General features: G+C 38.2%; 1 protein-coding gene across 8 annotated transcripts in view; it reads right to left on the bottom strand.

Annotated features, from left to right (window-relative positions):
- The window catches only part of ZNF438 (zinc finger protein 438), a 187,257-nt gene that overhangs the window by 13,790 nt on the left and 154,538 nt on the right, over positions 1-18,929 (bottom strand). For 7 of the 8 annotated variants that reach the window (XM_019465212.2, XM_019465216.2, XM_019465213.2 and 4 more), the window contains one exon: positions 17,237-17,307. In XM_019465212.2, coding sequence (XP_019320757.2) covers positions 17,237-17,276 — 40 coding nt within the window. In that variant the 5' untranslated portion in view covers positions 17,277-17,307. Of the gene's footprint in view, positions 1-7,522; positions 7,547-17,236; positions 17,308-18,929 lie in introns of those variants that run through there. The other variant, XM_053895793.1, reaches the window with a different exon arrangement.

Below are 18,929 nucleotides of genomic sequence, written 5' to 3'. Positions count from 1 at the left end.
TTAAAGAGACTCACAGGACTCTCAGGCACTAAACATGGACTTTTATTAACTGAAAACATAAAAGGCGCACTCAGTAAAATTAATTCTGTGCAATTATACAACGTGAAACTTAATATTAGGATTTTAAGTATGGGCTGTTTTTACTACGTTAAGTGTATAAAAAAAAACTATTTTGAAAAGTGACATTTACAGTTGGTGAAAAACCGATAGAACCGTGGATTAAAGGGAAACACGGAGGCATTGAGTCCTTATTAGGGCTAGAATCTGTGCTAGGTCTTTTAATTGAACCCTCACACAAGCTTTGCAAATAAATATTATTGTCCCCTTTTTACAGATTAAGAAAAATAAGACTTGAGGACTTAAGTAATGTGCTAAAGTCCACGCCATGCAGATCTCCATTCCGATCTGAAGCAATGACCTTCCTCTCTTTCATTCTCTCCTCAAAGGGGCTAAATTATATACCAAGTTTTCCTAATTAACTCCAAAATACAGTGGTATCTCTGAATTTTGCAGAGACAAAAGGGGAAATTTGAAATAGAAATGGCTTGTCATACATATCCCAAAATTTCGATTACAATTAAACGACACTTTCTGAAAGCCCACTTGTTAGGAGAGAATTCATGAACAATTAATAGTCATTTGAAGGTAAAAGCAGATTTTTTTTTTTTTAAGGCGAATTTGCCCTTAACATCCATAGGCCTCTGACAAGTCCAGTAGAGTTGCCAGATAATAGTTGTTTGGAGAAAGTGCAATCAATGTGCGTCCTCCTCTGTCACCACCAGAGGACTGGTCTGACAGGCAGAGACCCAGAGGGCAGAATGAGGGCTAATGGTACTCAGTGTCAGCAGGCAAGCTAGCCCGATCGCACTGCCTCACGACAAGGCTGGCAGAGATGCTACTAAGGAATACGTACGAGGGCAGGCAGTTTTCTACAAGCCTGCCCACAACTCACCCCCTCCTTTCCACTGGCAGAACCACAGCCTGCTCTGTGGCTTCTCAAAAGTTGTTCCCACTCGTCCCTTCATTAGTTTGGGCCCGGTTCCATCATCCCATCTGTTCGACCCACCGGCCTGCTGCTCAGCATGGAGTAGTGATTGGGCACAGAGACGAGAGCCCCTGCTCTTGAAACGGGCTCCCTGGACCGAGGCTCAGAACGGAAGTCCTGCCAAAGTCTTAGCCACAGAAGTGCCAAAACTTTTAGACATTGTTTAGGTTTTAACTTTATTAAACTGAAAGACCCTATTTTTAATTTTATTTGTTGGCATCCCTGTTCTCCCTCTCACTTGGCTTTCTAATGAGAAATTCCAGTTGGGGTTCAAACTGTTTCCCAAGATGGTCTCTGGTTAAAACAAATATGGTAAAAGCCTGGAGAAGCAGGAGATAAAAGAAATGCCTCATAACCCAAGGGAGCTCAGCTTATTTTGTTGAAAAACCTATAAGCACGTTTAGCTACCGCCCACCTTCTCCCCAGGGTGCTGTCCAGGCACTGCAGCGAGAGTCCACAGGAATTTATGGAGCAGTGACTACAGAGCGCCCTGTAACATGCGCTGGCAACAGGCACCAGTGTATTTTGTGTCTACAGACTCAGGGTGCCATTTCTAGTTCACTTATCTGTAGCACTAAGACCTCCTTGAGTCAGTACATCTAGGACCCAGATCTCTAGCAATCTGATACTATACAAAGGAAATAAGCACTTCCTAATCACAGATCTTGTATCCGGAGCCCATTTTTGTCCATTCTCTTTGCACACTTCCCTGCTGTGCAGAGTTATGCAGCTAAGATAGCTAAGGCCTTCTCCTTCCCTCCTGTAACACCACTAGTGATATCCAGGCATCCTCCCTTCAGGACACACCTTTGAGAGCTGTCTTGACAAACCGTGAATTCACTACCTAGCTCTGCAAGAAAGGGAATTCTTGTTTTTGGAGCACCAGAGTTTCTTTATTTCCTGGCACTTATCGAATTCTTTACATGCACTATCTCATTTAATCTCCACAAAAAAAAACCGAGTTAGAAATTACTGGTATGTACGTTTTATAGATAAAGGTTTCGAAGCTGGTAAGTAGCAGTGCTGGAACTCAAGCCTTGGCCCAGCTGCCTCCAAGGTCTCTTTCCACCTTTACATGCTGCCTGAGCTATAATGCACGGTTATGGCCACTATCACGGTCTCTAGTGCAAACATGGTTTTGGGGGTCAGATGTGGTTTCAACTCCTGGCTCTGTCTTGTGGGCTGGGAAAGTCATTCCCAGTGAGCCTAACTGTTCTCATTTACAAAAATGGCATAAGAGTATCTCGCTGCAAAGGTCATGGACAGGATTAAAAGAAAAAAGGACCCAGGAAAAGTGCCAGGATAGCGCCTACCAGTTAGGTACTCAGCAGACATTAGCCTTGCACTTTCTCTTGACAAAAAGCCTGAGGTTCCTGAGTTATTTTTGGTGGGTAGAAAAAAAAAAACCCACAAATGTTGAATGCTAATCATATGGAAATAGTACTGAATCCTTAAACTGATGTTTCTTTGTTGAGAGGTAAATGAAGGAAAGAGAGAAGAAATGGCTATAACTTGTGAATCATGGTCCTACTAGAACTGTAAAGCATTTTTTCCTCCCTTTCTCCAGCCACCTATTACCACAGCTCAATCTTCCTACATCTGATCAATCCTATCACCCTCTCTTACTCCCTGCCCCTAAATTTTACACATCCCATTGACAAAGTGATAATCAGATGAACAGTTACAGTGAATAGGAGTTAACATATGTGCATTTTAAAGAGCTGTTTTGTGGGGACACTCCTCCCTGCTTTTTATACTGAGTATTGATGCTAATTGCTGTTGTTCTCAACACTGCCTGGGAAGAAAATAATAGCTCCCCTAGTAGACCTTTCAGGGGTGGGGGTGAGTCCAGGTCTCCATGGCCCTGGAAGGGAAGGGGCCCAGGGGAGAACTGGGGACACTGGCCACAGGTCTGCAGGACTGTGAGAGCAATGGCCATGTGATTGTTTGATTCAGGAGGAAAAATAAGTGGACTCTCACAGAGGATACGGGCAAGTCAACCACAATTTTAAAAGCACGTTCTTGTAGATTTCAGTATTTTGTTGAGGAAATCATTAAGAAAGAAATTTAAGATAGCTCGAATACAGGAAGAAAAGTTGGGCACTGAAAGAGGAGCCCACAAAACTGAATTAATTAGACATGTAAATGTATCAGGAAGCGAGAGGAAACAAGCATTCTTTATGGAAGAACTTAAAAGCTAATTAACTAAAATGTTAATGGCAATACAAGGAAAAATAATACAACATGGTTTGTTAAGTTCAAGTAACTTATTATTCTTTTTGAGCCATATAATTCGTGTCCCAAATGAAATGAAAATTTAAAATGCATTATCATTTAAAATATATTTTAATTATCCTCAATTTCAATGAATTTCTCCATCTTAATTATCAGTCCTTTTATCAGTCCTTATTTCTGGGAGGACTTTTTGATTTCCAGTACTTCTGATGAAAAGCAGTTGAAACCTATATGAAATCTTTTAATTTTTAATACATTTAGGAATACAAAGTTATTAATCTTTTTGGCCAAAAAATGATAACATGCCCTAGGTCTTATTCATTATTAGAAAACAGTCAATTTTGTATCTTTATCCAAATCTAAGAATGACTAAGTAGCATGAAAATTTAACTAAAAGCTAATGACCTATGGGGGGACACAAAGCAAGACAAATGGAAATTTTTGAAATGCCTTATTAACCCCATTCTCTCATTCTTCATCTTGTTGTTAATATTATTAGAATTATTAAGATTCAGTTGGGTCACATAGTTAAAATTCAGAAGACCTTGATAACTGAACTTCATCAAGGTAAAAGCAGCAAATCATTTCATTTGATGTTCTACCACTCAGAGCAAATACCTGTGCGCACTGTCTTTCCAGGAGATTCCGACATTTTCCGAGTCAGTTGTTTTTCAACACAATGGGTGAGCGAGGAAACATCTCCTGTGAAAGAGCTTTAGGAAGCTGCTAAGATATCTCATGGCAAGAACTCTTCCATGAACAAATTAAAAATGGGCCCCTTCTTTTTAATCTTATATTTTAATATCAGTTGGAACAGTTAAGTATCCAGGATGAGTAACAAGATGACAGTTGGTGACGAAAACCTTTTCCTTCGTGGAATAAACAGAAAGATAAGGTTTCACCATGCAAATGTGCAGTCAGTTGGAACAATTAAACGAGGACACAGGCAGAAGGTTCTTGCCTTTGGTCAAAATACCAGGATTATGAAACCAAAGTGGTAATAAGGATCATGATGTTTCAACACCAGTATGGTTAAAAGCAAGGGACTGGAATCACGAAGATACTCTTATTTTTATACTGTGATTTCAAAAGTAGATTTATTTTATAGAATGGACATTTTTAAGGAGTATGCAAACCGCCTCTTTAAAAAATGAAATAATTGTTCCACTGCTTTATGGCACAGTTTTACAGATGTTTTATTTTCACTTCTGATTTATCTTCAACTCACAGTGACTTATAACACTTTCTGCTGCAAGTTCCTCTATACCTCAGCCTTTATGTCAAACAGCTCATGACTTGAAAGTGCAAATACACAGGACTACATATTCCTTTATCATGTGCATAATTATTCCCTAAAACTCCTGCTTGTAAATCTTGACTGTCACTTATTTCTTAGTCAAGATGCACCTTGAATAACATAGAGACACTACGTCTAATACTGACACACTGAAGAAAATTAAAAAAGAGGAAACGAAGCACCGGGTACCCACAGGTACTGAGGTAACTGGGTCAGCAGTGGTTACCTTTGTGGAGCCGACCAGATAGGTTGTGTGTGAGCTAACCAGCAAATACAGATTCTGAGATACATCTAAGGTAGGTAATCAGATGCTGACGTGAGCTACTACAGAGAGTGAAATCATCAGAGTTGGAAAGCTGTGGGACCACTTTGGAATCCTTTCCTTTTGAATTCTGCCTGGCTTCTCCTCCATCAACACCTTTATTACTACACGGATGGCAATGACAAAGTGTGGCTGAAGGAATGCATACTCTCATCTATGCCTCAGAAACACGTAAGAGTTAACTCTCCATCTTCCCTGAAGAGATTCAGTGATTATGTGGTCCACCTGTGTTCCCTTTTCCTCAAGGCACTGCACATTTGTATGTGTGCGCACGCAGGTTGCCCCGGTTCTGGAGCTGGTGTAGTGGCTGACCATCCGTGGACATTCCTAGTATATGGTGGGTTTTGCACACGACTGTCTTCCTACGGCACCTACCCCACCTGGCCTGACATTGTACTCTCCACTCCCACTGCTAACTGATTAATGCTGAGAAATCCAACCACTGTGAACACTGTGAAACCTTACAAATTTAAACTTTCCAGTGTTGAATTGCAGACCTACTCCACAATCTTATTATTATTATTTTTTTAATCCCTAATAGACTCCCTTCAGTTCCTCACTGGGGCTAGCTCAGGTTTCTCCCATTGCTTTTCCGAGGCACTCTTCCTCTATCCAACCCCCACCTTATTCCCGTCTCTCTCACCAATGATTTTTGGCACTGATCTTGCAATGGACTGAATGTCTGTGTTCCCCCAAAATTCATATGTTGAAATCTTAATGCCCCAGTGTAATGGTATTAAAAGGTGGGGCCTTTGGGAGGTAAATAGGTCATAAGAGTGAAACCCTTATGAATAGGATTAATGTTTTTATAAAAGAGACCCCACAGAATTCTCTTGCCTTCTTTTGGCCATGTGAGGATACAATGATAAGATGGCAGTTTGCAACCCAGAAGGGAGCTATAAAGGGGAACAGAATACGTGACCCCAAAATATGCTACTTTGCTAAATGAATTATTTTGAGCTGAACATAATCGAGATCCAGAAGACTCCAGAAAAACTTTTACCTCTTCCTAACTACCTAAAAGAATTCTGCTAGGGGGCCTGGCTTAGAGAGAGAGCTATTACTAGACAGAACTTTTATCCGAATGCCTTATCTGTATGGCATGGCACATATCTAATTATCAAATATCTGCTCTATTTATTACCCTATGAATTGCCGTCCTCCCCTTTGGAGCCCCAGGCCCCATCCTCTTCCTTAGCTCAGGGTGGCCTATAAGCCTGGACTATGGGACTTGTTTTGGGGTCTTATTGTCTTTGTGGGGCCTCCATTCATACATAACTAAATTTGTTTTTCTCCTGTCCTATGTTAATTTGATTATTGGATCAGCCAAAGAATCAAAAAGGGTAGAGGAAAAATTTTTCCTCCCCAACAGCTGTCACCAGAATCTGACCATGCTGGCACCTTGATCTTGTACTTTCAGCCTCCAGAACTGTGAGATATAAATTTCTGTGGTTCATAATAAGACACTTATTCTATGGTACTTTGCTATAGCAGCCTGGAGTGACTAAGACCTCATGGAGAAAAGAGAAGTCATCAGGTAGGAACTCATTTACTGTTCCTTCTTTCTCTTTCTAAACTCTCATATGTCAATTCTATAACACAAATAAATTTACTTCTTCTGGAATAAGGGGAAAGGAGGGAGAAGCACTATCACTCTAAATATACAACTCATCCACCTCAAGTCCTGAGACACTAAAATGTGAAAAAAATGTGCACTTTAGAATAAGGAAATGGGAGTATTCCCAACCCTGTTCTGTGTCCCATGCTTCTCTCCATACCCTTCATGCTGGCTCAGGGATCCTCTACCATCAGTGAGCTTCCATTCTTCCCTGACTCCTTTCTAGAAGTACCTGCTCAGTCCCATAAAGTCACCGCTGTCTCTTTCTCTGTTTTAACTGTCCTTCATTATACTGTGATTCTATTATCTGTCTCCTCCTGCTAGAATATAAACTCCAAGAAAGCAGGAGTTTATTTTGTTCACTGCCAGGACCTCAGTCCCTAGAGATCAGTATCTGGTACACGGTAGTCACACAAAATGTTATTTACTAAACGAGTGAACTATAACTCTCAACCGTATTGTCTTGCTTTCTCTTTTGCTTTTGCTGAACACAAAAATATAAAATCCAAAATGCCAATAAAGATTATTTGGACTCTATCTTGTCTTCAAGATACTGCCCTATCTTCTTTTTTTTCTTCATGAGAAAACTTAATAGTTAGTATATATAGTCCTTGTCTCTACTCATCAACTTCTATCCATCCTTCAATCCCCTACACCCCAAATTCCATTGTGAAGTACTAAAATGTCCTTCTGTCAGGAGTCAGATTGGGTGCTTAATCTATTATATCTCACTTAATCCACCACCAACTCTTAATATTAACATTTCCAATCCACAGACATGGAAACTGAATATTTCTTTTAAGGGCGCAAAGCTGGTAAGTGAAAGTTAGATTTGAACCCAGGTCTGTCTGACACCAAAACTGTTCCCCTTCCATTCCATCACACTGAACTTATTACTAAGGTGTTTTGCAATTTATCCACTTATCTGTCAGTCTCCCCCAGTGGCTGGTGAGTGCCACATAATCCATATCTATGTTGAGAAAATAAAGGTGTTTTTTGACTAACCTTTTCTAATCAGAGAGTGCAACCCTCAAGAGAGAGAGTGAGCCTTCTTTCTTCTTCTTCTTTTAATGTTTATTCATTTTTGAGAGGCAGAGAGAGAGAGAGAGAGAGGGTATGAGCAGGAGAGGGGCAGTGAGAGGGAGGCACAGAATCTGAAGCAGGCTCCAGGCTCCGAGCTGTCAGCACAGAGCCTGACATGGGGCTGGAATCCATGAACCGTGAGATCATGACTTGAGCCAAAGTCAGACACTTAACTGACTGAGCCACTCAGGCACCTCAGTGAGCTTTCTATTTTTAACAGGAATCCATAGCGTGGTTGTTTGAGAGGCAGTTAGTACAAAGTGATTCCCTTCACAATGTCCTGGATGTTAAAAGCTAGGCTTTTGCATGGGTGGCCTTCTTTTACAGAACTTCTGGTGAGCAAAGCAGGCTCACACCAAAATAACTTTTTTAAAGCTGAACAATTACACAATAAATTTAATGACACTTTTTTGTGATGTGCAAAAATGAAGAAAAAGGTCATTACAAAGGTCTTTTACAATTTTAGAAATAATATACATTTTCTAATCCCATACCACCTGCTTCTAAAACTGAAGTAACTGATGAACATTGGGACGAATGAAAAAGTCTAAAAAATGTTGAATTTCTGAATTTCTTATGTGGCAAGTCCTACCTCTTTAATAAACTTGATTAAACATCAGTGTTGTGGCCTATAGTTTGGTCTGGGGAATATCCCTTTTTTTGGTGGAGTGGAGGGAGAGGGAACTCCTCAGGGAAAAGCAAACAAATTACATGTAAGAAGGAGAGCAGAGGTCTGGCTTTGGTTTTTGCTTTTGCTACCAGAAAATGTCTGAGCAAGATAATCTTTATTGCCCTTTAGTTGCTCCCTTTAACAAGAAAGGATTATATTGGACCATCAGTTCTCAAAGTGTGGCCTGCAAACCCTGGGAAGGGTCCCAACACTCTCTTCTCATACTAATAGTAAGATGTCATCTGTGTTTTCCAGTGTGCTGACCTCTGCACACGTTGCAGTCAGTGATAGGGCAAAGGGGATAATTAGGTAAAACCGCTCTGGCACCTTAGCCTGAATTCAGGCAGTGGGAGCAAACTGTCCACTTAGCCACGTTCTTTGCCAACACACTCAGGACAACACGGAAGCAGTCTGAAATTTTAGTTTTATGAAAACCATGATCCTTACGTGTTTTACAATTCTGTGTGATGAAATGGTTCACGCTCATACAGCACTTATGCTGTACACGGAAGGAAGATGGTTGCCTCGAGGAAAAGCATCTGTGCCACTGAGTTGTGAAGCTGAACTAGTGGCTTTTGTCATGGAAGACCATTTTTACTTCAAAGAACACCTGACAGACACATGTTCAAAGGTCATGGTCAAACTTAGGTATCTGACAGATATTTTCTCAAAAGTGAACGAACACAACCTGTCACTATAAGAAAAAACATCTGACGGTAACCGTTGCCAGTGATAAAAATCATTCTTTCAAGTGGCAGTTAGAATTTTGGAAAACTTGAATCCATCACCAGGAGGTTGAAGACTCCAAATGCTTTAAGATTTTTCACAGGAGGATGGTGGTTCCATTAACAAATAGGACTTTTAGAATACTGGATAAAAGGATGTATAGAAGATTTGCAAACTCAGTAAATGCCTCCCAACCTCCCAAATACCCAGTAGATGATGTTACATGGATGGGTAAATGACTCACTCAAGTGTAAGGCCAAAGAGTAACAGAATACAAGGAGTACCTTGCCATGGTTTCAAATTTCATACCTCAACTAAAGTTTAAGGGGTTACCTGACTGGTTTAAAGTCAGTTATAGTTATTGGACACATTTTGGTGTTGTAGCGAAGAAAAATATACACAATTATCTGAAAAGGCTATTAATATTCTCCTTCTGTTTCCAGCCACTGTAAAGCTAGATTTTTTACAAACACTTCAACATAAAGGACATTATCAAAACATACTGAATGTAGAACTGGATATGAGACTCGGACATTTTTTTTTTTCAATATATGAAATTTATTGTCAAATTGGTTTCCACACAACACCCAGTGCTGAGACTCGGACATTTTTAATGAAGTCAGACTTTAAACATATTTAAACAAAAGTCAAGGCCAGTCTTCTAACAGTTTCTAAGTACATAAAATATGTCATTTATGTTAAGTTGTAATGATTATTTTAAAATGAATTCACAAATATATATATATTTTCAGTTTATAATCTCAAATATGATAAATGCCAATGGATAATGTAACGGACATAAAGAAACGTTCTTTAGAGTCCTCAAAGTTTTATGAGTATAAAGGGGTCTTGAAAGTAAAAAGTTTGAGAACTGCTGAACTAGATGAAATCTAATACCCCAGCTCTTTTGAGATTCTGTGATATTTTTGTTGTGTGTGTGAATGAGAACAGAAGATAAAATCTGGAAATGTCTTACTTCCGGCAGTTTTTACTTCCTTCATTGTTGTTTCCAATGAGAATGTAATATGGAAGATCTATAGGACAGAGTTTTGAAAAAAAGCATTTAAAAGTAATTTATCCTAATAAAAATATCAGTTATAATTTAAATATCAGTAGTTGGAAATGCTAGAATACAGATTAAATAATAAAATGCTTGACAAAAATCTTGTAAAGGTGTAACAATTCAGAAATTTATTTTACCTAATTTGAATTTATATTCATGGAATAGGTCATAAATTATATTTAAACTAATTGCATTTGTATTTCCCCCCAGTTTTAAGAAATGTCATCATGAGATTTTCTTGGTAGTATAAAATCATTTTAAATTATTTTATCGAAAGGAAACTAGTAAGTTTTTGTTTCCAGTGTAAGTTGGATGTTGGAATTTCTGTAAACAGTTTTAGGATTTTGATGCCAAGTAATTTACGGATAAACAGTATGTTCATTCTATTAAAGCATTAAAAGAGTTATGCATTTCTCTTAATAGTATTAGACCTTTACAAACATGAAATGCCTAGCCTATATTTCTGGCTTGCACAGCATCCTAAATACCTGTGTCAAACTCTGCTTTTATCCCAGCCTAACTCATCACACCAGCCATCTGCATAAATAAAGATGTAAGCATCTGCTATATGGCAAATGGTCTCAGGGGCAGATGTTTCCATCCTTGTGTTCATGTCACTGGGGCTGGATACATTATTTGAACAGATGTACACAATCTGAAAGTGTTATGTCCCTCAGTGAAATGTCTCCAACTGCTTTCTATCAAAGAACATAAATGCTATTTGCACCTGCATTTATGTTAATAATATAAAGGCAGCAGGGGTTCTGACAAAGTGGAATGTGATGCTATGAAATATATTTGCATGGTTAATTGGGAGTTTCTGAGAGACTCTGCTGCCAAATGGCCACACTGACATTGATACATGCCCGAGCAGACTATCTGATTAGTAGCCTGCTTTTTAAGCAGGTGGAAATATGGCTATTTCAAACAATAAAAGTATTCATAACCTCATTTACTAATAAGGATATTCCAAACTCTAGCATTTTATCTCAAAATAGGAAAGTAACTTCCATTATAACATCTACCTGGTAAGTTTTAGGCCACTCAGGTCATTTCCATTTTGTTCTATGAGGAAATTTCTATAGGTGTGTGTATGTGTGTGTGTTTTCCATTTGTACTTCTGTCAACAGCATAACATACTATTAATCCATAGTGATATTTTGTAGAGGTTATTACATTGGAAAGTTCCAATTGCCAACATTAAGTAGTTAACCAAAACCAGCTTGAAAATGTCAATCTGTACTTGGTCTGCAACATAAAATGGTACCAAAAATCCAAGAACAGCATTTACACCGCTGGCTAAGATCGAAATGTTTCCATACGAATGTCACATATTTGGAAATAAAACATTTTGGTAATATGTAGGGAATGTCTCCCCCACCCCAATAATGAGGTCACAAAGCATGTTAACCACTAAATGCAAAGCATCAAATTATAGTGGTTCTCCTTGCTACTGTGCATTAAATGTGAGGGCTGAAGAGCTAAACAATTTGCGATAGTAGTTGTACTCATAGCTTTACTGAGCTAAGAACTTGGGGTCTCTTGCAAGTAATATATTTATTACTTTATTAACTTGACACTGATAATATCAACTTTGCACAAAATTCTTATATTTGAGTTTAATGTTATTGAGTTAAATGTAACTTATTCTGCAAATTATTCTGAGACATAGGTTGTGCTTTAAGAGTTTAAAAGGTGAAAGTGTTCATATACAGTCGATCATTTACAGATTCTGTATGTGCAAATTTGCCAGCTCGCTGCAATTTATTTGCAGCCCTCAAATCCATACTGATGACGTTTCCATGGCCATTTGTGGACATGCACAGGCAGGAAAAAATTGAATCACTTCAAGTGCACATTCTCAGCAGTGGCTGATGCTCTGTCTTGTTTCAGCTCTCCCCTTACAATGAATGACAAGTATCATTTTTGTGGTCTACAGTGTCATGTTTTTCTTATTTTTTTTTTCCTTTTGGTTGGTGATTTCACTGTTTAAAATAGTCCTTAAGCATAGTACTGCTGTGCTGTCCAGTGTTCCTAAGTGTAAGAAGACGACGTGCCTCGCAGAAAAAAATACATGTGTTACATAAGCTTTGTTCAGGCAAGAGTTATAATATTGTGTCTGTGAGTTCAAGGTTAAGGACTCAACATAAAACTATGTTCTGTATCAATAGTTAATGAAAATGTGTTGTGACCAGAAGCTCACAGGAACCTCAATGCTGTGGAGCAAAAACTCAGTATTAGCCAATTCAGTGTTTGTGGTGACGTTATAGAACATGCCAATTGTGAATGATGGGAATCAACTGTACCTTATCTCATTTGGCTATTCTAGAGCACGGATTAATATCCCCATTTGAAAGATGAAGGGACTGAGGCTCACTGTATTAGCCAAGATCACAGAGCCTAAAAAGAAGGGGGGAAGGGTAAAAAAGACCTCAATGCTCCAGCTCTTAGTTGAGAATTCGGTCTTTCACCAGATTGGGAGGGGAGAAAGACGGGGAGAAGGAAAGAAAAGACAAAAATGGGACAGGAGCTTAAGAAGCAGCTTTAATACCATGTTGGAATGAGTCAAACTTTAGTTAGATAATAAGATAATAAACCATTTTTAGGCTAAACCCTCATAAAAAGAAAACTGTTCTGATAGGCTGTAAGCTTTACTGAAATGGAGCCGTAACAGTAGAGTTTAGTTTGGGTTTCCTTTCTCCCCCTGTGCTCTTTGCTCATGGCCTCTCCAAAGGCAATAAATATTTGTTAAATGAACACACAGACTTGGAAACTCCACCCTGGTGTCTCATCAAGAAGCAAAGATTAAAATGTTTTCACAGCATCTAAGTCATAGATGAAATTGAGTTTAAAGCATTTTCCACAAAATTTAATGTATATATGAGAAGCCACTACATGCCAAAGTGCTTTCAAGGCTGCCAAAGACAAAAAATTCATCAAGAAGTTTATGAAGTACTAGGAGCTTAAAATAAGATCATTTTTCTAAACTTAAAAGAAATATGAATATTCACTAGTTTCCCCAAGTGTTCCTTGAGTTCTAACATGCTACATTCACTAATACCAGAATGTTTATGTCTGGCTGCACATATATATTTTTAAGTCTTTATGTTTTTATAATTATTTTAAAAGTATTTTATTAAACTCAGAAAATCCAGGGTTGTTTCTTATTTTCAGATCCAAATCTCAATTCACATGATACATAGTAATGGCTATGATTGCAGTTAAATACTGTACAGATTTTGAAAATTAGTAGGGGTTGACAGTGTGTATTTAACTAACTGTAGTAGTTCCAAAGGGGGTCATTAAGACCCTCTTGCCTAAAGCATCTGCTGTGTTCTCACCCCCCTTTACTAATAGTCTCATTGAATAAAAATAGCACTCACAATTTGAAAATTATCTTTAAACAATGCAAATGTGTTAAGACAGAGCTGAGAAAAGTGTTAGAAGACCCGTATAAGAAGACCTTTCTACTTGCAGCAGACTTGCCTAGTAAATGGCAAAACCGAATTGTGAAGCTGGCAGATAACTAAGAATTTTGAATGACTCCAGTAAAACTGACCCTCCCTGGGCTTAAATGAAGACTCTTCCCTGTCCAATGAACAGCAGGACTTGTTTTAACTAAACTATATGGAGACTTAAAATTCATCCTGCCTTCTCCAAGGTGCAAACTTCAATCCTTAATTGGCATCACCACAGTGAACTTCTTTATAGTACGTAGCAAACATAGACTGTCCCTGTGACAGAACTATTTGGCAAAGCTGCACATCTGTGTGAGGTTCCTTATCTGGCAAGTAAGTAAATTCCTGTGAATTTTCAGTCACTGTAGTGGTTTTGTCTGTCAACAAATTTAAAGTAGAAGTTACCAACAACCGTAGATGGCCTTTTCCTGTTGTTTTTGTGCCTTTTTTTTCAAAGACATGGTTTATTATTTGCTACAATTTGCTATTTTCTACACAAAATACCTGCCCTTATATTTCTATTATCTTATTGTTGAAAATATCAAAAAGATATTTCTATTATTTTATCACTTGAAAATATCAAACAAAAAACCAGAAAGTTATGGGAAAATCATAAATCTTATCCCCAAATCCTGAAAGTATGAAAAGATAGAAAATTGGAATGAAATAAGTCTAATGAACTTCTGGAGATTCTATAATACCTTCACACAGGAATAATGATGACACTAAATTATAATGGAAAAGCTTTTAATACAGTACAAATTATCATTAGAGTAATACTACAATATTAAATCTCTTTATCCAAAATTAGAAAACATTTAAATAGAAGGCACTAGAATTTCTAATTAGTTTCCTCTAGTTTTTCCCAACTTTAAACCTATATCCTTTGACCCCTAAATTCCACGTGGTTGTCTTCTACACATGTGTTAATGTCCTGCACAAATATCAACCCTTCTGTTGTGTTTCCTGACCAAAATGTCAGCCTCAAAACTTCTGGCCTACCCAAGTATCCCTTCCTCCATGTTCTCAAGTATGTCATACTCACTTCCAGTACATCATCTGTCACGCGTTATTCTAGTTAATTTTATACATGTCTGCTCTTCTAATAGGATTTTGTGTTTTGTAAAAGCACAGGATGTCTGATTTATTTTGGATCTCTCCGATCTTTAGGATCTGACATAGCTCCTCATTAAGTATTACACTGGTGATCATTAAAGCTGCTTCCACCACTGAAATAATAGGAGATAGTACGTGATACGTTGGATTTTCTTAAGCCCCACAACTCTGCTGGTAACATTCTACCCCGAACTTCATACATTAGTATGTATATGTGCATGTGTGTTTACAGGTCTGAAATTTAAAAGTATCATACCTTATAGGTAGCCATCCATGGTGTGTTAAATAAAGTACTCAGCATTTAATTAATGACATGTGCCCAACACATTCCTCATGTCACATAATGGATTATACTTGATGACAGAAATAAAAACTAGCATGTTTGATCAGAGAAGAAAAAGAGGGATCATCTAAAAACAGAATTAGAAATATTCTTTATAGATTTACAGTGTGACACAGGGGACAAATAGTGAGTTTTGGATTTTGATAGATCTGGGTTCAAATCTTAGCTCAGTCACTTAACTGACTGGTGATCTTGGTAAAAGTAACCAATCTCCCTGAACCTTTAGATTAAAGATTATACCTAGTTTAGGGTAGGATTAGATAAAACAAAGGATGTAAAGTTGTGGGTAGAGTGACTATTACCCTGGAGGCACTTGATTAATTGAGCTCTTTTCATTATTCTTTTTTTCTGTTAAATTCTGGGTTGGAGGCTTAAGCATCTTTGGTCCCAGAAAAGACTGACCAAGTACTTACTAGAGCTACTGAACTCCTAGCTAGGCTTGAAGGGTCTTATTTTCTGGCCAAGTCCATGGCGGTATAACTATGCTTAGGCAACAGCTCGAGAGGTAGACAAAACAAAACAAACAAAACAAGCCTTGATGAGAAACAAAGTAGGCAGGAGGTGTGCGTGGTGACATGTTTTACTGCCCTGTATCAGCCAGAAACCAAGCAGCTTGTTGCTTAGATATTCACACACACTTACAACCTTTTAGAGATGGAAAAGAATGTCTAGTAATCCTGGATTTACTAACAGGGAAACTGAGGTTTAGGGATAAAATAACCAGTCTGAATTTCCACTGTTGGTTGGCAGCAGATGAGGGAAAGGAGGGCAGCTGTTTTGACATTTGGCCCAGCGTTCTTCCTCATAAGCAGTCACACATCTTGCTGAGATGAAGAAGGTGATACCAACTAGGACACTAAATTTCCAAACCCTTGATCAGCTACCTACCACTGCAGAAATCTTCCAAAGGATATAAACCAGAAAACATTCACAGGAAATGCACACATTTTATTTCTGGTTAGGATTGCTCTCGTCTCTCTCATCCCATGTCCTTTCGTACCCTCATGTTTGTAGACGGATCTTGTGTGAGTTTCAGACAATCTTACCATCCCTTTGGCCAAATGTCTGGATGAGAACTAAGCCAGAAGTCTGCCCCATGTTTACGTCCCTTGGGTCACCTTGGATCATGCGTGGCCTTTTACGGCCAGTAGGCACCAGAAGCAGGAGGCAGCCATGTTCATCTCACTGCATCAGCCTCCACACATACAGGGAGACCAGGTATCAAAAACAACGATGAAGAGCCCACTATGTAATTTGGAATATGCTGGGTGATTTATATATATTTCTCCTTTAATCTCTATATGACCTATAAGGTAGTACTTACTATGTTCACTTTAAAGATTCATAGATGAGAAAGCTGAGGTCAAGTGATGCACCTAAGACATGCAAATCAGTGGTAGACCTGAGTGTCAAAACCAGACTCAGTGCTCTTAACAGTTGTGACACTGTCTTTCCTTTGGGTAAAGAGATCAAGGAGTGTCTGCTTCTGTTAAGGGTTCTTTATAGCAAATTCCCTCCATTGGCTAAGTTATTTCTCTTCCATGAAGGAAGCCTAATTTTGTTTCATTGAAGACATTATTTTTCTCACAAACATATCAAAACTTCTCTTCTGTGTAGAAGAGAGCATGTAGGGGCAGGTGAAAGACTTGAATTCTTCCTAAAGGTTGGAATTTGCCCTTTACAGTACAGAAAATTTAATTGCTCTTCATTCAGAAAAGACTCTATCTCCACCTGTAAACTGCTTTTCTGAAAACTCCAGGAGCTCTTCTTAAAAAACCACGATTTTCTTTTTTATAAATCATATGGGGCTGGGGAATGGTTTTTCGTATGTTTCTTTTGAAATGACTATGGGAAAAAACAAGTCAAATATCCCCTCCCTCTACATATCTGTTGTATGTGCATGTGTATAAGAATATATATATAGTCTTCTAAGACACATGTGATTCAGCTTCACCAAAGCCAATACTCCATAGTTTCATTTGACATCTACTGGTACCAGCTATGTGCCAGCTAATAGGCTGGGTTCTGAGTTTTGTGTGGGTTGAGATGACCCGCTCTCAAGTTCTCAGTCAAGGATACATGTCCTTTTATACACTTAAGTAATTTAACAAAGGAAATCAACTTTCCTATATAATTAGGATTTTGTTCTTAGTTCCTGGAAATAAATTACCTCTGGTCAGAAGACAGTGGCATTGAATGTATCAATTAAAACTGTTTATAACATACACATGACCATTTTCCTCAGCATGGTTCATCTTACCTTGTTGATCTTTTGGTGGTATTGATAAAAAATTCTGCATTATGATGTTTTTGACTTGAATAACAATGTCCCTAAAAAATAACCAAACACAAATAATAATTAGAAAACAATTCAGATGCCTTGTTCATACACATGAAAAATATAAATTATAAGCTCTTTAAAAATTCTTCCAATTTATAATTGTAAGAGTAATAAGAAATGGACTGAACTATTAAGAAACTAATGCTTTTATTTCCTTCTCATTTTTATACGGGCAGGATTTTACTGAATGTACTAGTATGGGCTTAGAGAGGGAAGCAGTGACACCACAAGAGGAATTATATCAGCATCTCTGCCCAATGAAGGCCAGGGAAATGTGAAAGTTGGCAAAATTAAGATTCCCTGAAAATGCTCTGTCAGATAATTATGTTTCGTATACTCTACTTAAGAAGAAATAACTAAAATGTTTAACAATATAGGTAAAGGTAGTATAGTTGTAATATACTCATTTGATGACATATAATTCAGACACTAAGATACAATTATGAAGATTATGTAGCACAATGGAAAATGCACTGAGTGAACACCCTAAATGACATATACTGTAGGATTACAACTATATAAAAAACAAAGGTATTGCAAAATGCATGGCAGGCAATATGTTAAGATATGTTTTGGCAAGGTGTCTGTTGAGGCATTACATTGTTTTTGCCTTTAACTGAGCTATTTTCCAACCTGTCTATAATGCAAGATATTTCCAAATAGTCTATAATATATACTCGCACTATTTGAATATAAAAATAAGGCAATTAAGTACATTGAAAAAAACATAGGTAAATATCTTATAAGCCATCAAACACAAAAGTGTTTCTGGCATGACACCAAAGACAGAAGCCATGAAGGTAAAGACACGAATTTTTCTATTCAGAATTTTAAATGCTTTTAAATAGAAAATCAGCCAAAATTAAAAGGCATGACATTTGCTATAGCCAAGACTGAGTAACAGAGACCAGATTTGTCCTCCTGCCTGAAACAACCAAAAATATAGACAAAATATACGAAACAGTATTTCAAAACACTGGACACCAGATCACGAAAGACTGATGTCCTGGGAAACAGGAAACAAATGAGACGAGCAATGTTGTAGGAAGGGAGAACCCTGTGGAGAGTCCCAGAGTAGTGGGGAAAAAGCTCTAGAAAGAAAAAGAGAAACAGCAATAAAGAGGGTCTCCATCAAGTATTTGCTCATGTACTGCTCAGCACATGCAAGTGAAGAAACTACCTTTCATCATGAGAAGATCCAAGCTGCTCAACACTCACAGTGGGGCAGGAATATTGCCTATTCCCACCAGCCAGACTGAAAACACCCCTAATTCACAAGACATCAAGTAGAGCACAAAGAAGGGTCTTGCCTTAGTAAAGGGAAATAGTTTAATTAAGCCCTACACCAAGCATTTCTCTGGTTTCTTTTGTTTGTTTGAGAGAGAGGGGGGAGAGAGAGAGCTCATATGTGTGAGCACATGCAAGGGGGGTGGGGACAGAAGGAGAGGGAGAGAGAGGAACCTTAAGCAGGCTCCATGCCCAGTGCTGAGACCCACGTGGAGCCCACCATGGAGCTCAATCTCACGACTGTGAGAACATGACCTGAACTGAAATCAAGAGTTGGATGCTTAACCAACTGAGCCACCCATGCACCCCTCTCTGGTTTCATATA

This window comes from Panthera pardus, unplaced genomic scaffold (genome assembly GCF_024362965.1).
Source record: "Panthera pardus isolate Hobbes unplaced genomic scaffold, ASM2436296v1 HiC_scaffold_6, whole genome shotgun sequence".
In the NCBI taxonomy this organism is placed as follows: domain Eukaryota; kingdom Metazoa; phylum Chordata; class Mammalia; order Carnivora; family Felidae; genus Panthera; species Panthera pardus.
The sequence above is the reverse complement of the archived record's forward strand: the minus strand, read 5'-3'. Positions and strand labels throughout refer to the sequence as shown.